This window comes from Trichomonas vaginalis, chromosome I (genome assembly GCF_026262505.1).
Source record: "Trichomonas vaginalis G3 chromosome I, whole genome shotgun sequence".
Lineage (NCBI taxonomy): Eukaryota > Parabasalia > Trichomonadida > Trichomonadidae > Trichomonas > Trichomonas vaginalis.
The window spans coordinates 26,652,053-26,674,270 of NC_067203.1; the positions used below are offsets into that span (position 1 = coordinate 26,652,053).

The 22,218-nt window shown below is 33.0% G+C and overlaps 4 protein-coding genes and 4 pseudogenes across 8 annotated transcripts, besides 2 other annotated features; 2 read left to right on the forward strand and 6 right to left on the reverse strand.

Moving 5' to 3' along the window:
- Positions 1–622: 622 nt before the first annotated feature.
- TVAGG3_1055270 (MAP kinase kinase kinase protein) lies at positions 623–1,303 on the reverse strand (the record flags this gene model as incomplete). Its single annotated transcript, XM_001312706.1, has 1 exon — positions 623–1,303. The coding sequence occupies one exon, from the start codon at positions 1,301–1,303 to the stop codon at positions 623–625; it is 681 nt and encodes a 226-aa protein (XP_001312707.1).
- A 1,145-nt stretch (positions 1,304–2,448) lies between these two features.
- Positions 2,449–2,799, forward strand: TVAGG3_1055280 (uncharacterized protein; the record flags this gene model as incomplete). The annotated part of the gene is made up of 1 exon (XM_051255859.1): positions 2,449–2,799. One exon carries the CDS (start codon positions 2,449–2,451, stop codon positions 2,797–2,799), a length of 351 nt encoding a protein of 116 aa, XP_051081433.1.
- A 251-nt stretch (positions 2,800–3,050) lies between these two features.
- TVAGG3_1055290 (motor protein) lies at positions 3,051–3,814 on the reverse strand (the record flags this gene model as incomplete). The annotated part of the gene is made up of 1 exon (XM_001312707.1): positions 3,128–3,814. The coding sequence occupies one exon, from the start codon at positions 3,812–3,814 to the stop codon at positions 3,128–3,130; it is 687 nt and encodes a 228-aa protein (XP_001312708.1).
- Positions 3,815–5,080: 1,266 nt separating this feature from the next.
- Positions 5,081–6,298, reverse strand: TVAGG3_1055300 (uncharacterized protein; the record flags this gene model as incomplete). The annotated part of the gene is made up of 1 exon (XM_001295932.1): positions 5,081–6,298. The coding sequence occupies one exon, from the start codon at positions 6,296–6,298 to the stop codon at positions 5,081–5,083; it is 1,218 nt and encodes a 405-aa protein (XP_001295933.1).
- A 267-nt stretch (positions 6,299–6,565) lies between these two features.
- Positions 6,566–7,251: a terminal%2Cinverted (terminal inverted repeat of Maverick-1A transposon ID:TVAGG3_1055310).
- Positions 6,566–22,043: a mobile genetic element.
- Positions 7,520–7,848, reverse strand: TVAGG3_1055320 (annotated as a pseudogene). The gene has a single exon. A coding segment is annotated over exon 1 (329 nt).
- Positions 13,205–13,973, reverse strand: TVAGG3_1055330 (annotated as a pseudogene). Its single transcript has one exon. A coding segment is annotated over exon 1 (769 nt).
- TVAGG3_1055340 lies at positions 15,152–15,624 on the forward strand (annotated as a pseudogene). The gene has a single exon. A coding segment is annotated over exon 1 (473 nt).
- On the reverse strand, positions 15,783–16,608 carry TVAGG3_1055350 (annotated as a pseudogene). The gene has a single exon. A coding segment is annotated over exon 1 (826 nt).
- Positions 22,044–22,218: the final 175 nt, after the last annotated feature.

Sequence of the window (22,218 nt, forward strand, 5' to 3'; positions counted from 1 at the left end):
ATTGAATATATTCAATTCATAAGTATTCAAATTTCTTGTGCGGCTATTTTGCTTCTTTCAATTTTTGCCGTCACCGTAATTTTGTTCTTGTTTGATATGCATTTCTTTTTTTGCTTGAAAATGTTCATTTTACATTTTTTTTCTCAATTTTTTTTCGATCTTTTTCTTAAAATAATATCCCAATAATCTATCTAGTTTATGTTTCATCATTTTTTCCCATTTTACTATCAATCTAATTAAGACATTTTCTTTTCTCATTGCTAACCAAGTTTCATTCATTTATTTCCAATCATATCTCTGAGTAGTAATCAATTATTAAATCCAACTTCCTTAATCTACTTTTTTTTAATTTTCATATCGATTTTCTAAATTAATTTTTTGCTTACGGATCAAATTAATCATTATTACTGCAATCTCATAACAAATTTCATTGAATTCTATTTCAAATATCTAGATATTCTTGAATTGAAAATTCATTCTCCAATTTTTTTTAAATGAATCATAAATCTTTATTTAACAATTCCATGATTATATATCTCGAATAACAATCCAAGAAGATCAAATTGAATTTCCATATCATTCCAATTCAAATTTCAAATTTGAATTTCTGAGGAAGAATCAATCATTGAATAGGGATAGGAATATTTCTAAGTCTCAATGTTGACTTGCTCCTAATCAGTTGGTTGTTCAGTTTCTTTAAAGCAGGCTTAATTATGGACTTACCTGGAACTGCTAACAATGAAGCTCTGAACACAGTATTCGGGCTGCCATAATCAATCTTAAAGAAATCATATCCCAATAATTCGTCGACAGTTGGTCTGCAGTCGGGGTTCAACTGAAGACATGCAATGATTACCTTACGGAGATTCAAATTCTTGATTTCATGCATTGGATAGTTTCCTGTTTTAACAATCTGAATAAAATTCTCTTTTTCCATAGCGAAGAAAGGATAGAAATGTGTGGCCATAATGAAAAATGTTACACCGATAGACCAAATATCTGCTTTCAATGGGTTATACTTGCCTCTGTTAAAAATTTCTGGTGCCATGTATAGCATTGTTCCGCGGAAATTGAGATTCTGATTGCTACTATCATAAACAGCGGATAAACCGAAATCACAGCATTTCAGTCTGCCATATCGGTCTATCAGAAAGTTCGATAGCTTGATATCATTATGAGCAATGTGCTGGTCATGACATGCTTTAATTGCTTTAAGTATATCACAACAATACTTCTGTAATTGATAATCTGATAAATCATGATCTCGAATCAGTTCTGAAAGATCGGATGGGCAAAATTCCATTACTAAATACACATAATGATTGTATCTGAAGGTATTATATAGCCTCAATATGTTGATATTATCAAGGGATTTCAATATATCGACCTCTATCTCCATGAATCTCTCTTCTGGAATTCTTTTGATTGCAAATTCTGTATGAAATTACTCTGAATATACAAGATATACAATGCCAAATCCACCCTTGGCAATGAGTCTTTGGACAGTGAAACCAATGGAAAGGAGATATTCAGTTTCCCACTCCTCCATTATTTTTGATTAGTCAATTTTGAATGTAAATTCAAGGTTTGTTTCTGAATTAATGATTTTCATTGAATTCAAGAGTATTACATAAATATAATAATATGATAGATATCAAATTTTTACGCTATATTCAATTCTGAAATGATCCAATTGCTAATAATTTTTAATATTTTTAATGTGATAACTATGATATACAAAAATAATAAAAAATAAGCAATAATTATTACGGTAAAATTGAAAAAGTCGTTATGAAAATTTTGTATCATACCATTTGTATTTACAATACAGAATTTATTATTTTTTAAAAGATAAGTAAAGAATTGAATGCATATTCAATTCGGATTGAATTCCAAAATGTTCAACCAAAAAAATTCAAAGCTTCTAATAGTGAAAAATCTAAAAGATTTTTTAACAATCAATCTTACAATTAGCATTATTCTGAATTAATTTAATATAATCCAAAAAAGATAGCAAATATTTGAATAGCAAAAATTTGAATCTCCAAAATCTTATCGAATTAACATGGATACAAGGGTGATGACGAACAATAAAAAAAAATTATACCGAAATTTACACACATTTCTGTTGATTTAAATCAAAATTCCTTTATAGTGGATGTCGGTAACAGAATTTCCTGATGTTAATTTTTTGTTTTATGAATTTTCTTATTCACAAGCTTATTCTTTCCTAGTTTTCATTTGATAATTCAATTGCACTGATCCAGATCTAGTATTGTATCCGGTGTTTTTTAAAATTGAATTTTATTTCTGCAAATTTGCATCTGTTATATATTTAGGAGGACATTCTTGAGTATTTTCTTTTTTATCATAAAGACATTATCGCCAAGCACAAAAATGAAAAAAGCAAGCAGTCAGAGAATAAAAACGATGAATTGACACTTTTCAATGCTGTTCTTTCTCATTTCACTCATAAAGAGCGCGACCGAAGAAGATACTTGCTCAAACTACAATAGCTCATGCTTGCTTTGTATGGAACACAAAGAAACATGCTTTTATTGCTTTGGGAAAACAGAATCTGAAAATAGATGTATTTCATCGCTTGCTCTTAATGAAACAACATGTGACCACGTAACACGACAAACAGATTTAAAGTGTATTGAAACACTTGGTGGTGATGCAATACAAATGAACCGATATATAATTGGTTCTGTTGTAATTGCAGTTGCAATTACAGTAGACCTTATTGTTAGATTTTGCTCAAGGGAAAAAGTTCGTGATGAATATGCTCATCTTTAATCCAAAAATTTCGATATCATTTTTTATATTTGATATATTATGGAATTGCTATTAGTCATTATAGTTATTTACTATTTCAACGTACTTTTACTCTTTTCTCGTTTTCTTTTATTGATAATAAAGCTCTTTGTTATAATAATTTACGTCATTCATACTACATTATCAGAAACAACATAACGTTGCTGAGATTTAAGAAATATTTTTAAAATAATATATTGAAAAAAATTATTATTTGAAAATGTAAAAGATAACTTGCATATTTATAATTCAATGGTCAGACATATAAAAACATGGAAGAATTTTAAAGAAATTAGTTTTCTTTCAAATATTAATGTGAAGGTGGAGGTATCGCAGGTGCTCCAGGCTTTGCTTTGATAAACAAAGTCATACGAACACCATCACTAGCGCGTACAAAATTAAATTCGAATATTGTATCATTATCAACATCAAATTCAATAACGTTATTAAATTTGATTTCTAAATCCTTTGCTGCAATTGATCTATACCTTTCCATAAGTACTTTCATCAATTCAATTTTATTAGAACTCATGACAAGCTCAGAATTGTAATCAGGCAAGTGAATTACAACAGCATTATCTGTTTCAAGAGATGTAGAAATGAATTCAATGTTTTTGATCTCTACAGGCTCGGGAATTATATAAGCGTTTAATCTTGTGTTTGTTATGCAAATATGATTTGTAGTTATAATAAAACCGCAATCTTCCATATGATTACGATTTGTTAGCCTCGTACAGTGGTCAGCAAAGAATAATTCTTCGGGAGGATCGAACGTATTAAGAATTGTATTTATGCTACTTTCTTCATGAAGTAGTCCTAAGTGATCTCCAATGAATATCTTGCTTGCTGAGCTTTCACGCCTGTGTTTTTTGCCATTGAAGATCTGATCGGCAGCCTGCTTTTTTCTGATTTCTTCTTGAGTAAGCTCCTGCATTGAGGTTCGACGATCGACTTTCTTTGGAGAAGGAGTGGCCATCTCCGGCTTGGCAGAAGTCATTTCCGATAAATAATGACACTTTTGAATAAATCTTTACATAACTAAAATTTTTCTAGTTTAAAATCCACCATACTGTTTGTACACTAATTTTTATTGAAAACTTACAGAAAAAATTTTCAGAAAAAGTCCTTTTCTTACTCAATTTGCAAAAAATAGAATCATCATTCAGATTTTCTTAAAATCACAAAAATAAATGACTTAAAAGATCAGTATCTATCACATTTTATTGTCCTTTTAAAATAGCGTGACTTCACTTTTGACAGTTTACAAATGTAAAGTGTTGCATCCTTAAAAACTTGGAAATATATACATTCATGAATTATCTTGTATATTAATTGAAAATCCATAAAACCCTAACAATATTTTTTCTTAAAAAAAACTATAAAAATATAAATAAAATTAATCGTTAAATAAAAATATTTGATATTAGAATTTTATTGGAAAAATAAAAAACTTAATATTTTAAAGAAATACTTAAATACTTGAATGTTTTCACTTTTCCATTATCATATAGACTCTCAAATTATTAGCCATTTTGGCTGAGAACTATGGTCTGCGAGGTACATAGATAGAATCAGTACCTCGCAGACTATAGTTCTCTATATGGCGCCGAAAATTTTTGGTGAAATGTCGTCGCATTTCACCAAAAATTTTTCGGCGCCATAGGAAGAATTGGAGGGTGTGAGATACTATTACATGCTATAGTACTCACACCCTCCAACTCCCAATCAAAATCGCATAAAATTTGCTACTTATCTTCAGATTACCTCCCATTATAAAATATATCATTGCTATCTCATTGTACTATATTTCCACCCTATTGTATTTAAAAATATAAAATTTTTTGATAATATATTTTTATATCTTGAATTTTCAAACAATATATTCACAGATAATATAATGGGAAATCTATCTCAACCTAGCCTTAAAGTACCAAACTCCTGCTTGCATTCTCACTCACAAATATTAAACATCCATCTCCAAAAAACTAAATTCTTCACAATTTTTTTTAAAATTGAGAACATAAAAAACGTATGCATTCAATAATTTAAGATACTAACAAATATTAAAAACTTCAAAATATCAGATATTAACGTTTTTCAATTAAAAAATATCATTTTGCTTTTCAATTCGAACATAAATCTTAAATATTTTTAATTAATATCTGATTTACAGCATTATTATCCATTTATAAATCTGACAAATAAATAACAAAACCATCAGAAATAATGTCACTTTTTGTCAAAAGTGAAGTCACGCTATTTTTCATGCACAACACAAAAAGCGGAAATTAATGTCATTTAATGAATCATAGAAACTCATTTGACACGGATCTGGGAAGCTGTCGATATTATCCTTAGAAATAGGCGAAACTTCTTTTCCTGAAGTCAAAAATGATTCATATTTCTTCGGAGGATTCTTCATTTGGGTTGTTCCAACAACTGAATAAACACAAACATTTGTGCCCTTCCTGAATTTCGTTTCGTAATTCTGTTTTCCTGCGATTGTTAAAGTAGTATCACATTTAGGTAGCGAAACGTTGTTGAATACTGTATAATAGACCAATCGTGATGCATTTGAAGTACACATGATCGTAACATAACCTGTTCCTAAGAAAGAAACTCCGACAATTCCGGTGTCACCGAGAAAATTAAGTTTTGTGTCTCCAACAACAGCCGTGGCCTGAACATCTTCTGTAAAGTTGTAGAAAATAATGTATCTGTTCTTAATTACTGGAAAGACCTTCAATGTATGTGATACATTTAGAGTTCTATCTCCATGGTAAAAAACAACTTCATACCCTGCGCCAAAATCAAGCTCTACCATGCTTTGGAAGTAATGACAAGTGTTCGATAGCGAAAATAGTAATCTTGTATTGCTTTTTGGAGATAATATTGTAACTCCAGCTTTACTACCTGGATTTATTGGGTCTGTTGACGTAATGTATTCAACAATAAGAAATGGTGTATAGTAATTCTTGCTTAAAACTGTATCTGAAGTAAGAGTTTCCTGATGAAAAGATTTCATCGAGTATCCATCATATATATTTAGGCGATGATCTGTATTAGTCTCTTTTGTCATGTTTGCTACAATAGACATGTTAGTATTACTGTAAAATATTGAACAATATGATTTGTTCTTTTCTAAATCCGGTAGTTCGTAAATATATTTATCACCTGCATCTGGTTTGTAAATAAAATCAAATGTGAAACAATGCTTACTGATTTGCATGACAGAATATCTGAAAAGAAGTGCGTAACCAATAAGACTAATTGTATGATTTCCCTTAGCTTCAATGATTTGTTTCATGGGCTGCCCATCAATTTTCAAAATCTTATCATTTTCGGGAATAAAAAAATAATCATATTGCTCTGTATTCGAAAAATTAAAATCAAGTGCAAATGTATCTTCCATTTCGTGTTCATAGTAACCAGGCTCGTTAACAACAATGGATGAACTCAAATAAACGAAGATAGCGATCATAATAAATTCTTATAAAATTTTGAGAGAATTTTAGCGTTCACAACCGCTAAAATTTTATATGACTAATATTTTGAAAGTTTTATCCCTTTAGATATTTCTTGAAGCTTTCATTCATGTTAATCGTCTCAATTTTGATGGCCAAAATTTTTTAAGTTCAAATGGATTTAAAACAATCATGCCAAAGACCTCGATGATACATCTTAGACTCTGTCAAATCAAGGTATTATTAAGTTATAACAAGCCCAAAATTGTATCTCAGGTTGATATAGTTAGTATACATATCTCGTGTACTGTGGCACTGCGTTCCTCCATACGCAATACTTGTGAATTTGACACTTTACAAAACCGTTAACGTATATTTTACAACACAAACACAAACACCAACTTAACCTTAAATATTTATAAAGCCGCCAACCACTTCACCTCACTACTGTAAAAAATAAACGTTCTCACTTACAAAAGTATTGCAACTCTTCCCATTGCTGTGCTTCACACAATAGTTCATATTCTTCAGTATCGCTGCTGTCGCTCCAATCGTCAGAGTCAAAGTCACTGTCAAAATAAATGTTAGTAAGTTTTGACAAAGCTAATGAAACACGTTTACCGTTTGTATCGTATGCTTGTATAAACTTTCCATTCTTCATTCCTTCATAAACGCTCAAACTAACTTTACCCTTTCTCCCTCGTATCTGATAGAATGTATTTTCACGAGGAACGAAGAACAAATTCTTGAACTCATGACCGTTGTAGTTTGTTATCTCAATAGTTTTCGTCATTTATATAAAATAAAATAAAAAATTATATAAAAATAAACTTAAAATTAATGATATCACCACCCTCACACGTATGAAAACATAGCGCAAAAATAAATTTAGGTGAAGTGGTGAAATCTCACCTGTTTTCTCACCTCTTTTTTCACCTCATGAATTCATTGCTTTATAACTCTCTTCCTTTCTCCAACTCTTCTAACTTCTTCCTAAGTTCAGCAATGTTGTCCTCATGAAGTTTAATCTTCCTTAATATACCTTCTCTATCTAATGGTTGCTTTATCTTTCTAAACTGAACTCTACCATCCTTCATAGTATGAACGTAAAAACCTTCTGGAACCGCTCCTGATTTAATGTATTCTACCAAAAATTTTTGTTTCATTGCTTCAGTGACTTTAGTCGTCATTTTACTCTAAATAAAATGTTCAAATAAAATAAAACTAACATTATTTTTTCAGTAAGGAAACGCAGGAGTTTTACGATTTATTTGAGGCGTAGGTTCTGGTTTAAATGTTGGAGTCGGTTTAGGAGTTGACTTTTGAACAGGAGTTTGTACTTCCATAGGTTCAGGAGTCATTGAAGGTTTTGCTTGTGAAGGCGTTGGTTTTGGCGATGGTGTCGGAGTTTGTTCAAATTCAGCTACTTCAGTATTATTTATAACATTTGCTTTATTTCTTTTCAACATCATAACTGCTCCTGCTGTAGCTAGCAAACCTAGTGGGAGACCATATCTTATATAAGGACTTGACCAAATGCTATTTTTGACAGGAGCTGGTGGAACACCTAACCTTGGTGAGACTGCTCTTTGCCATTGTGCAGCTCGTAAGAAATATTCAATAGGTGCTCCATAATCGTTGGTAAAGTTTGTTTCATAGATGGTGAAGGTTCACGAGAGCTTGATGAAGAACTCATTTATAAGCTTTAAAAATAAACGTTCATCCTTTATTCCTCACTGTCGTCAGTTGCTAAGTTATAGTCGTCAAGTCTTATTATTGGTATGCCTGACTGTCTTACTTGTATTGCAAAGCAACAATCCTCATAAATCCAATAAGTGGCTTTGGTACATTTTCAGTTGCTAGTTCAATAGGTCCTTTAACAGACAATTTGTATGTTATTGGAGCAGTAGATGTTTGACCTGCTGGAAGCAAAAGTCCACTTCTGTTGGAAAACCACATAAGAAATGGGTGTTGTCATAGCTATCCATTTATGTTCCACACTACCATCATCCACCAATGACCTCATAACATCTTCATTAAATCTATCATATCATTGTTTGTATTGCAAGCGTTCGCAACCATTTCATAAAATACAGGTCCATATGATTTTTCAGGTTCTGCAGCATATTTCCATAAGCTCCCATGGAAAGCTGAAGATATTTAAACTTAGGGTTCTCAAAATTAACATAATAGTTGTCTTTCTTTCTAAATAGTGCCCAAATACTTTTAACATTAATAGGAGTATAAGCTGCTGTAAATGTTGCACTTGAACTATCTGTATTCTTTGAATGAACCGTCCCATAGGAATCCAATCCATAACTTTAACAGGAAAACATAAAGCCTCGTTTGTATAATGTTCTACAAGTTCTGTATAAATTTAGGGTCTAAAGAGAATGACTTTGGATGAATGAAACATTCATTAAAATCCATCTTTGTTCGAAATAGTTGCTGGGTTACAGTTGTAATAGTAACTGTTCCACTAGCTTCTATTGCCTTCGTTATCATAGTGAATGGTTCATTCCATGGAACAATTATTTGTCGGTGGATTTGAATCTGAAGCAATGCACTTTAAGAGTTGGATTGAAAGCAATGATATCATTTACAAGATATGATGTGCATTGTAAGGCGTCGCTACTGAACTTTACTTTAAGTGAATTTTCCTGCAAAAGCTGGAAAATCGTAGCTTCTAATGGAAGGAATCTTCTAACAGGAATTCTTAACGAAGCTTAAAATCAAATTTTTTCCTGCTGTAAGGACCACTAACAATTTGTCCTGTTCTGCATGTTCCCGAATGACTCCATACATCTTCATGTCGAGTCTTTGAAAAAACATCTACTTCTTTATTTGTTCGGTAGTTTGTGAGTTTGAAGTTATATATGCTTCTTCTCTTGCGTTGTCTTGAGAATATACGATACGACCATTTGCAAGGATTTGATATCCAGCAACTGCATAGAAAGCGTCATCGAAACCAATCCAAAATCCTGGTGGGTTTGTTTTATTGGAACCTGAACCAATTTCTTTATCTACAATAAATTGACCTTCCATTTTATACGTAATGAATGTATTTGTAAAGGTCCAACATATTTTCACCAGGAGGTGAGAGATTGAATGTTACCCATGTGTTATCTTTAGCAGTTCCAGGTTGTGATGGAATCTTTGCGTCAGAATATTTTCTATTAGTGTCACCAATTTGAACTGCATTGTCTATGATATCGAAATATGAGCGAATCTGATGAATATGCTCTGCTGGAGTAAATTCGTTTAACTGTTCGTTCTGCATGTATTTACTTCAGATAAAAATATCTATTTACTTCATTATTCTCACTCTTCTTCTTGGCATTCGTGGTGGAAGTTGTTCTTGACATTTTCAATGAACTGTACATTCTCTTTTGTCTCAACTTCTTTCACTGGTGGGTCAGGGTTCTTTGACTCGGTTTGTTTTTCAATGAAATTCACGAACTTTGCAATAAGCTCTTGGTTCGTTATTGAAAGAAACATCTGGCTTCTTTTCTTCTGGTTCTATTGACTTTTCAGTTTGAAACAGAAGGTTTTATATGGGCTTCGTGGACTTCACCCTTGCCATGCACCTTAATTGTTTGTCGCTCTCTGCATTCGCTAATGGTACCTTTTCTTTTCTTACGTATATTTTACCATCTTTACTCTGACTTACGTAATAGAAAGGATGTTGTATTCCTCTTGCGTCATTTAATATAATAGACTCTCGCTCTGATTTTGACAAGCTCATTTTACATCGGTTAAAGTTTTAATTTAGTTTTTTTATCTGCAGTCAAATGACTCAGACAAGCCCTACGGACAAGACCCAAGGTGTCATAGATGTTGAAGCATTGAAGAAAGAAATTCGCGAGCAAATTTTATCCGAACTGAAGGAACAAAACAAGAACAAAAGCCAGAGAGACCAAAGAGAAACTTAGTGAAAAACAACTAGCTGCATTAGCTGCTGGAAGACAGAAGAACCCCGTTTGCTGGCGAAAAAAGCTAGAGAAGAAGCAAAAGCTAAAGAAGCTGAAGCAAAGAAAGAGTAAATGGTTTATTTTTATCCGAATTAAATGTATAGACAAATACCTTTATCTGTTGCGTTCAGTAGTGAAAACCCTGACGTCAAAATAAAGGGGAACAGAGTAACGTTTAAGTTTCCAACAGACTGGATTGTGAACATAAATGAAGAGAAGTACATTGGCATAACATCTATGTATATAACACGTGCTTTCAGAAAGGTTGACTTTATACTTCAAGTCGAGATAGAAAATGACGAACAGTCTTTAAGCGCCCAAAACATTCATATACAAATACTTTAAAGACGATAAACATTGTTGCAATGTATGATTTCATTTAATGAGATGTTCGAGAAAAAGTTCAAATTGAAGTACAAACTTTACAGCCTTTACGTGAGTTTCTTGCACAACTGAAGGAAGAAGGTAGTCAGCCACAAACTTATACTTTCATTATGAATTTAATGAAAATGAAGATGGAACTCATGACTGTCAATTCATTGTATTCTCACCATTCAATGAATCGCTAAAAGAAAGAAAATCCATTACGTATAAGATTTCAAATCTCCGAACCAAGTGATGATTTTAAGAATGTTTTCAATTATGATGCAATGCTTCGAGGAAAAATGAATTTCAAAGATTGTAACACCTGGCATTTGGGATAGAAAGCAAGCAATACTTTACTCTAATATAGCCAAAGGCGTTGAAAATGAGTTCATTGGTCATACAAGAACTTCACCACTTCCCTAACCTAAATACTATAAATTAACTGGCTTCAATCGTGAGTTTTGGATAGACATGTTCTCCACTCATGACCATATAAATGTCCAGTGTTCTTGCCTCCAGATGGGAAGGACTGTCTCTACATTGAAGCACAACTCTTAAACTCTACATCGCAGTATTGTAAAATCTACGCTAGCTTTATTTTTATCACGAATGACCTCATTGCTGACAAAAATAAGCCGCTAGCGGCAAGGGCGAAGCCCATGACCTCAGAACTTCAACTTACGAATAAAAGCTTGTTTTAGTCGTTATGAAAAGTTGAACTTTTCAGCAAAGCAAGGACTAGAAACTTACATAAGTCAAATCCAATCTCTGACCATCATAAAGTGCTTTGTAAAGTTTCATTAAACTGAACTCAGAGTCTTTGTCATATGTTCCAACAGGTATGTGAATGTTCTTATCTTCATTGTAATAGCATTGTATAGCTTCAGGAAACATTTCATTAGCGGTTAAAGCAATAAATCTTGCTTCACGCTTTCATTCTGCAGTGAAATGCAACTTCATTTAAATCGTTAGTGAGTAAGTCTATGTAGGTCTTCTTTCCACAGAAAATACTTTTATATAGCTAAACTTTGTTTTCCAGGTTTATTTCTGCAAAGTCGCTATGAAATTGACCAAGGTTCTTTCCTATAAGTTCGCGACCATATCTCTTCTTAAACTCTGCTGCAAGCTTTGGGATGTCTTCATTATATAAGTGCATACTGTCGGTATCCTGTAAAAAGATTTGAAGTCCCATGTCCTCTGCAGTACAGAATACTTCATTCATAATACGTTTTGACATAGACAGAATATTAACACCAAGTGGACAGAAGTTTAAAGTGTCTGCAAATGCTTTTCGTTAGCTTGAAAATAGTTTTATCTGAACCATCCAAACCTTCGAACTTCACTATATGGTTGTAATTTCTTATAGCATATCTTATAGCATCTTTGTCATTTACTATGGTTATTTTTGACTCAATAGGAGATAGAATAGTTTTGCCATAAATGCTGTTCAGAATGAGTTTTATAATTTTCTTGTAAGGGGTTTCCTTCTTTCTTATACTTTAACCTTAACTCAACAACTTCTTTACTTCATCTCTTATTCTCATATCTCTGTTTCCATCGTAATAGTATCCTTGCAACACTTCACATTTGACACCTTGATATTTTATGAGGTCTTGTAATGTTATATGGTCAACATACAATGAGACAGCAAGTGTTTTGAACTTCTTGGAACGTTAAGTTCTGGATTTAGTTCAGGGTCGCAAACTATTAAATGAAAGTGTCTGGGTATACCAATCTCTGTTATCTTAATGAGAACAAAGAAGCCACATAAACTTTTCACCAATGGGTTCCTTTTGGTCATCATCGAATAAATGTCTCATGAGATACTCTGTGCTTAACATTTCTTCCTTCAATACTTTTGGAATACCTTCTAAAGTATAAAGTCTTGCTATAGCTGAAGGATATAATGAAACAGTGTCGAAGTCAGCAATGAGTTTCTTTTTGCTCTTTTGTTTCATGTTATCTGACAACATACATCTTCCACCTTGAATGCATCTCGAAATAAATTCTCTTGGTTTATTTGAGAGGTCATAAAGATTTCCATTCGGGAAGTATACTCTGTTCTCAAACAATTTGTTAGCAATAGAACAAATACTAACGTAGTCATAAACGTTTAAATCAAACTCTTTCAATAAGTCATTGCGGAACTTTACAAAACCTTCTCTTAAAATTCTTACATCTTGTTTGCAGTAAAACGTGCTATATTTTTCTAAGTCGAAGTGGTTTTCATCTATTCTGCAACCTTTGATGGAATCTATGTTTTCATGAATGTATCTGCATCATGGATAAACTTACATGCTTCAGAAATGACACCAGTTCTGTTGTCATTTGCTAACAAAACACTGCTGTAGTAGTTATATGGAAATACTTCTTTCGGTCCTGTTTGTAAGTTAAACATAGCAGGAAATAGTTTAAGCTTCTTATTTATAACACTGTAAGAGTCTTTTATAATAATTGCCCGTCCTTTATATAAACCAGTTATTTGCATTGTTCGTGAACCTTTAATGATGGGAGTTCCTTTCACTTCTGTCATGTGTCTTAAGATGAAGTTTATGTCATAACTGAGGTTGTGGAAATATATTAAACTCTTGTCAGGAAGTCTTTCCAAAAATTCTGTTGCACAGTTTTGACCCCAAATGCTTTCACTCACTGAACCATCTTCACTGTCATAACAGATGTTAAAAGCTTTATGAAAGCCGTCTGTGCTACACTCAAAGTCAGCAAAGAAAACGTGCTCAGGAATGAATTTACATTTAGCTTTATTTACTTCTTTTGACTCTGCTTTCTTCTTCAGTTGTACACAATACTTTGGAGCATATGTCAAATCTTTAAATGGTGCAAGGTTCTGTTTATATAAGTCAGTAGTATATGTGAAAAGTTCTCCATAAGAAATAGGTTCGAAATATTTGCACTCCCACAATGTTTTCATAACATCCCATAGCGGTGTTGTTCTATCATAACGAACTACATATTTATCTTCTCTCTTTGTATAAATCTTCATCTGTTTCTCAATGTTCATTCCACCACACTCCTTCAAGATTTCTATATAGTTTCGAATGAAGTATGTTGTCATTGGTAATCTTTCATTTAGCATGTAGTGGTCTTCAACAAGAAGTAAGTCAATAGTTCTAACAGTTTCGCATTCTTTTGGTATATATCTCTTTATTTCATTATGTCTTGAGTCATTGAAATAACCAATGGTAACATTAAATGCTATACCTGTTGCGTCAGAAATTTCTTGTACTTTACTTTGAGGAAAGTCTCTAACACGAATGACTTCTCTCATGTGGTCAATAGTTTCTTCATTTACTCCAGCCTGAATGCAAGCATAAACGAAACAATTGTCCTCTGTCATAAGTGTTGCAGTTCTTTTGTTCAGTTCATTGAAGATTTGGTAGCGTTCAAGATTTATAGGTAATGTGCAAAGATACTTCCAGAACTGACCGCTTCTCTTCTTATAAAACTTCTTTTCACCATTATCTTTCCAAAAGCTTTCTATAAGTGCTGGGTTTCCTGTTTGCTTAAGAGCTTCCAAAATGGCTTTCTGGTCATTTGTCAGTGTGCTTTCATCTCTATATGGTCTCTTTTTTGGTTTGCCTTTCTTTACATCTGACATCGTTAAGCCTTCATATTCTGTTAAATCATACATCTTTATTTCGGTAAGATTCTTTATGTTTGTCAAGAAGAAGTCATAGTGCATTTCAACAATACCTGCAGCATTTGCTTCTATCTCTGATATAAAGTTCTCCTTCAAGAGCTGATGTAGTAATGTTCCAATATTATTGAGGTTTAACGTAGAACATTCATACTTTCCACCAAGTTTATAACATACCATCCATCTCTGTTGCGAGTTTATTTTAATTTTCTCTAAGAGTCTCATGAAAACCTTACCGAAATGTTTGTGTAAGTAGTCTCTGTTTGGTTCATCTAAAGCTTCGATGTTAAAGTCAATGAGTCTATTGCCTGACTTCACATTTCTCTTCCTATTCTCTTCATCTTTCTTTAACCATCTCTCACCTTCTTTTGGTTTGTCGTCAATGGAACGAATGACATCGTTAGCTTTGCGAACTTGTTCTATAGCACTTTTAAACATCTCTCTTCTCTGTTGTTTCAGTGTGTCATCTCTCTTTCGTGTTTCACCAACGTTTGCATGGGCTACGCCCGCGCCGTCATGCGGCTTTGTTATGTCAAACATTTCTCTTCTTACTTCATGAGGTATTGAACGTCTATGATATAAGTCAATAGCAACGTCATTTAAAGGAAATGTTTTGTTATTAATGTAATCATGAATTCTATCATAAGTTATTTCACCATATATAGTCATTGAGGATGTCAGCGAGTGCCTTTTTGTTTGTTGCGTAATGTTTTGCAACATCTATGTTAGCTTCTGTAAGAAGTTGTTTTATTTCCGAGTGTTCTAACTTAGACAACTTCCGATACATCTTTAGTAGGAAATAAAAAAAATATTTTTTGAAAAAATTAGATTAGATTTTTTTAAGTTATTTTTCAAAATAATTTAATATTTTTATTTTAATGAAACACATGCAAGATTGCAAGTTCTTTTCATACAATGCTCTCGCTACTGTCATCAAGAATGAGTTCAATAATGCTTCAAACGTCAATGTTATCTTTAACAAGAAGTTTGTGAAAGAATCTAAGTTTGGTCAGTATGTCAGACCATTAGCTATCGTCATTGACCGCAAACGTTATACTTCACAAGAGTTAGCAGTAGTTTTGAAACAAAAGGGTTTCTTCGTGAATGTCAAAGATACACACTATACTGTCATAAAGAACTCCAACATTGACTTCTTCAGTATTGCTATGAATCTTTCCGAACAGAAAGAATATAAGAAGGGTGAAACATCTGTGAAATATATCCTTCATCTCTGAAGACAATAACGAACAAAGATGTTATACAAAAGTTCTTACCAAAGGTTGAAGAAGCTTCAATTGACATTGACGAAGGAAGTGAAATGGTTGAAGAAATTGACCCTGAAGCTATTTAACCAAAAATATATTTTTGGTGAAGAGGTGAGATATCACCTAGCCGCTTTGCGGCTCTGACCCTTTGGGTCTGTTTTTTCACCTCATTCTCTCTTCGTTAATGTTGTCGTGACTTCTTCGTTAATGTTGTCGTGACTTCTTCGTTAATGTTGTCGTGACTTCATTCTTCCTCTTTGAAGTTATCGAAATATTCTGTTATTTTTTCCTTCAGTAATGTTAAGTCTTCTTTGAAGGTAAGTATTGTGCAACCTTTGATGTCATAGTGTGTTTGAGGAAGAGTATTTTTGACAATTTCTTTATTTGCTCATTCGGTGTCATTGAAATCGGTAAGTTTTCACGATAGAACCAGTTTCTGTCAGATTTATATATTTTAGCAAGGTCGTAAAAGCTTTTGTTGTTTCTTCTGACTAAATGCAACATAACCATATCTTTATCTTCTTCATTTTCCAACTTTCAGTATAAATCATATACTTATAACTCTTTTCCTTTCCTTTTGGTACTGAACGTGGTATTCTTTTCTGTATGCTTTTGTCTTGGATTCAATGACTTCATCTTTTGCTTGAAGTTTCTTTTCCATCTCTCCACGTTCTGCTTTATATAGTTCATCTAACATCATGAAAATATAACAAGCATAACGAGGTGAAGCCCACATTGCTACAGCATTTACTAAAAGTCTATGAACATAATAACCTTTCAAACCAGGTGCCAAATTCTTGCGATTTTCGTACGGAATCTCTTCCCTCGGTTTTCCGAGGGAAGCAATCATATGAGGAAATTCTTCTAAAAGTTCTTTGCCTGTTGGTTTTCAAACAATGATATGCTTGCTTTTGTAGAACGAAGAGCGTTCATTATACTTTGCATTTGATACATATCATCTTTGACTGAACGAATGAGTCTCAATTGTTTGTTATATTGTATGTATTCGTATTCTTCATTTATGGCTTCATGAACGATAGCAGTGTTGTTGTGTTCTCTAATGTTGACATTACTGTTCTTACATACAGGATAAAAAAATAAATAAAATAAAAACTAACTTTATTTTTTCTGAGATAAACACTATTTCTTCACAACATTAAATTTTATCCTGTATGAAATGACTTTAAAAAGATTATTGACTGACTTCGAATACTATCTCATTGACCACTGACAGACCCTCAAAACTGTGTTGAAAGTTCTTTAAGCTTTAAGATTGAAGGTACGACGCATTTTGTCTTCACTTACGTATTGAAAGAATATGACCGTTATCATAACGAAGTGAATCAAACACTAATAAAATTTGTAGATAAAAAATTGGTTAACAATGAATATTTTAAACGTGAAGACCCAAACACTGCTGGAGATGATGAAGAATACAGACAAGTTATTGAAAAAAATAACGCAAGATTAGATGCAATAGAAAAGAAGTTTAATGAATGTCTTACAAACACGTATGAATATCTTATGCAGTGGGAAGCCAGATGGAAATAAATTTACGTCAAATATGCAATTTATAAAATCTTATGTCGACAGGCTACGTAGCACAGTGGTCTAAGGTGGTGTTATGGAGGGGTCAAGGTCTGTGGTTCGAACCGCGACAGCGCCGTATTTTCTTATTTCTTTATTGTCTTGTTTGTCGTGAATAAAAAGTGTCATAAAAGTGCTCTATCTTCCACGGGAATAAATAAAAAATTTACTTTATTTCTTCTTTATTTCTTTGTTCCCGTGGAAGAAGGGTTTTGCTGTTTTTTCTCAGCCGAAATCAATGATTTTTTCATTTTTGGAATCCTTAGCGAATGAGGAATCTTTTCTCTCGTGGAAGCTTTGACCTAAAATATAATTTAGGTGAAGAGGTGAGATGTCACCTGTTTTCTCACCTCTTTTTTCACCCTCGTGACTTTGTCATAACTTCTTCGTAAATGCTTTGTCATAACTTCTTCGTAAATGCTTTGTCATAACTTCTTCGTAAATGAGTGTAAATGACCAAAAAATATATTATAGGTGAAGAGGTGAGATGTCACCTAGCCGCTTTGCGGCTCTGACCCTTTGGGTCTCTTTTTTCACCTAATTTCTCACCTCTTGAATTTTCATGAAATTTCCTTAAGATAGAAAAATAACGTTAGTTTTATTTTATTTATTTTTTTATTTTGTATGTAAAGATATGATTTCAACAATCGGCACAACAACAATTCAAGCCGCGAACGGCGGGACTCTGTCCACAACAACTTCACCAAACTCGTTAGTCATGAATCCAACATCTATGTTAGTAGAGATGAAAAGCTTCATTCCTTCTTCATATACTTTCGAAACAAAAATCCAGAAGAATAAAGCAAGAACTTTAACAAGTAAATTTAGACTGTAGTGCGAAAGATGAAACAAATGAACAGTATCTTTATGAAATGCAGGACATTATTGACCATTTACCTAAAACTACCTGAAATTCAGCATCAAAAACTAACTATTCCTGAATTCGATGAAATAGAAGTGAAACCAACTGACTCAGTAGAAATAAAGAAGTTCATTTCGAAAGGTAAACTATGAGTTCTAGGATTTCATTGCAACCATAAGGTTATGGACAAAGATTGCGACATGGTAATAAGAATGTTTTCTGACATATATAAATCCGGGGAGTTTAAGACCTACGATAACTTTGTTTCGTTAGTTGCTGAATGTGTATGGCAGATAAGAGATAAAGATAGAAGAGGTAAATAAATGGAACGAACAGATAAGACCAACTGCTTTTGAGTTAAAGAAAACCATTGACGCCTAGTTGTTTTAGCAGGTAAGGTTTCAGAATATAACGCAAAAAATGAATCCGCAATGTTCTAAATGTAAAGCAAGCAATTAGGAAATATAACTACTCCGTCAAAGAGATAGAAAGAATGCGAAACGACTATGCAGACTTAAAGAAAGAAGCAGAAAAGCCAGCAGAAAATAAAATGGACATGTTAGCATTTCTGAACAAAAACTATCCAACTGCTGACGATTTCCTTCTATCTGACGTCAAGAAGAAATAAAAGAAACTTTCGGCATTGTTAAAACTTTGACATACTGACAGAAGAAATAGAAGCTACGAAATTGTTTAGGATTTCAAATATACATCGTACAATTCATGTAAAACGCTTGTGAAAAACTGGGGTGAGAAAACAGGTGAGAAAACGGGTGACATCTCACCTCTTCACCTATAATATATTTTTGCTTAATTAAATGCTTTCCGGAAACGTCGATGAAAATCATATGGACAATTATATGAAAAATTAATAATGATTACCCTCATTAACCAGGGAAATGACGGATTCTATAGTTCGTAAATTCGATGAAATACAGGATATGTGGTTCGACAGATTCGACATGAACGATAAGGAAAGAGAAAGAACGATAACAATTACTTACTAAAAGAATCCAAAATCTAAAATAGGTGAAGCTTCCAACATTAACACAGTACATAACTTTTACACCGCTGTTTATATTTTCAATAATTTATTTAACGATGAACGAGAAAGAAAAAATGTTTAACGGAAGAAATGAATATGATTTTATCCTTTGCTGTTCGGATGTTGACATGAAACTAAAGAAAATATTCTTATTACAAGATGACACGGTTGAAGATGAAGTCAATGAGTTTTTAAATCGTGATTTAAATGAAATTGATGAAGTTATGACCCGAATGTTATAAAAAGTTCAAGAAGTGAAAAAAGAGGTGGAGAAAACAGGTGAAATCTCACCTCTTCACCTAAAATTATATTTTGGTGTAAATTTATGACAAAAATAAATGGTACCTTAATGATGATCATGACTGTCTCGTTTCAGGTCTGATTTACATCCAACGAAAAAGTTTAGAAAGAATTTTCTTATTCTTTCTGGCATATTTTTGTCTTCCAGTACTCCCGCTCTAATGGTCCCAGATGTGTTGGTTTTGACTCTCTCAAGTCTCTTAGATGGTATAAACATCTTCAACGTCCCTCCTTCATATCTTACTTTATAAGTGTCATCGTTTGTGTTATAGTCAAGTATTTCAATAACCATCCTCGCTTTGCTTCGTCAATGGTTTCAGCAAGTTCTTGGCCATTACTACTTTCGAACTAATTTATGTCGAGGGTAAATGTATGGAGTCGTCAGCAGCCTTTTATAAAGATATCCATTACCTTGCGTAGAGTCTACGATATAATAATTTCGACTTAACCTTAACGTTTCTTTGTCAATGGTTTGTCGTCAAGAACTACACGAACTTATTGTACAGAATAGGGTAAATTGTGTTGAATTTCTGATTATTTTGTGTTTTGACTTAGTTCTTTTGTATACTAATTTTCTTTCTTGTTGTTGTGTCATTGAATTTGGTGTATGTCCTGTTGTAGAATGTGTTGAGGAATTATATACTTCGAGAAAATGTTTATTGGTTTCTTCGGTAAGTTCGCTCTTGATTTAAATCTCTGAGAGTCCTTATGAAGCGGTTAATGATCCGAGTATGTTATGGTTTATGGTCTTCAGTAGTGTAGTGAGTTATGTTATGCTTAATGACGAAAATCTGTGATTTCAATTGCTGAGGTATGCACTGTCTTTGGTCTGATGTTAAATACTTGGTTATGTTCTGCTACAAACTTTTTAGAAACTCTTAAACACTTCACGTGTCCTTATTCCTCATCTGGATATGCATAGCTTTACGCAGTGTTATACATTAATGAAGATGAGGAATGGTTATATTGTCCTCCTTTTCTGCTTTGAATGAGAGTGTCAAATTGGTTGCGTAGGGAGTGTTGGCGTAAATTGGTAAAAAAGTAGTCCGAAGGGTTTATTATTTGGTTGATGTATCAACATTTTTGTATTCAAAGAACTTTTCACTTCAGCTCTGTAGTAAATTCCTCCGACCTTTTGCAGCTTCATTGAATTTTCTTAACATTGACTCTCAATGGATGTTGTTCGAAAACTTCTTTTCAAAGCTCATTTTATGTAAAGTTAAAGATTTTAAACCAACTCGTATCCAAGCGTGCATGTTATATAAGGAGGCACTAAATAATCTTTTCCATTACCTGCTGGGTCTGTAATACCAGCTACAACACTGTGTAGATTTCCCTCAGTTCCACAGAAAATACCGTGTGCGCTAACATCTTTTGGTGCGTTAGTTTGTGATATCATATCTATGCATTCCCTGTCTATTCCGAACCCGCTGCAAGATTTTGTATTAACCCTTTTTTGTTTACTTGAATGTGAATGGTTTCCTTCCACAGATGTTGCGTCCCACCTGAACCTATGCTATGTGAAGGAAGGTTTCAATACCTATTTTCTTTGAACTCTCCGCATCTTCATTGACTGAGTATAGTGTAGCAATGGAAAACTGTCAACTATTTTCATACATCTACCACCAAATAAAGTGTTTTGGATTTATTGGATTCATAGACGTAGTAACAGCTCCGTATAGAATATTAAATCATTATATTGCTTGCATAACTCTATAACAAGTATTCTAAGAAATCTTAGTCAATCTAAATACCATTTGGAATGTATCTCCGAATGAAATGTTGCATTTGTTCACTTTTATAAGTAATGTTAGTTCAATAGAATTTATCCAAGAAAATTCAAAAGTATCTGGTTGAAAGACCTCTAACAAATCTCAAATGGAGTTGCTTGGTCACCATTTATAATTTCTGTTGTACAATGTCATTGTAATCTGGTTTTGAAATTTCTTTGTTAGTTCTGTATCCACAATAAGTTTTGTCGGCTTTACTGTCTAAACATTGCTGTAGTTAATATGTGTTTCCAAAGATTCTCAAGGCATGAACCTTCCGATATTCATATATTGTTATTTAAGGAGTTAGTGTATCTTTTACGCTTGTTACTTGGATTTTCTAATGGTTGCAGCTTGAACCAAGGTCAAAGTTTAAATATTATGTCGTCCTGCTCTAACATAGTGAAGGATTTCATGTGATGTGTCTTGTTCTGCTTTCTTAATCAATATAAATCTGAGACAGTGAATTTAAACATTATTTTCATCCTCCATGACATAAACATCCTTTATACATCTAATGTTTCTCATCGTCGTGTATGTCGTCATCGATGTTAAAACTCTTGTGGCAAATTAGGAGGTTTTACAATATAATGGCAGACGCTTGCGGCGGGCTTCCGCCCTGCACCCAACCGGAAGTTTCTTCAAACCGTTTCCCTTCCAATACGTTTCTATAGCAACAGTTTGTGAAGGATTATAATGTGTACTGTTCTTGTTCTGCTTTCTTGTCTAACATTGTCTGGTAGTTCATAATGCTTCAAAGTTTCTGGCAATGATTTCAATGTTCCTGCAACTAGTTTCTAAACTGTTGATTAAGAATAGTCCATTTACGCTGTACTCGAGATTCTCTCTAATGGTGCACTTGAACCAAGGTCAAATTCCAATTATTATGTCGTCTGCTCTAACAGTAGTGAGAGATTTATGTGTATGGTTTCTTGTCTGCTTTTACTGTCTAAAGAAGTTTGAAGTTCATTTTATATCGGATGATGTTGTGTTTATGAGATTTCAAAACTTGTTCATTCGCTTCGAGTTCAAACTTTGTCAGCTTTACCTTTTAAAGCACCTTCAAACGTTTATTTTTGACTTTACTCTCATTAAATCTTGGTTCAACTAATACACG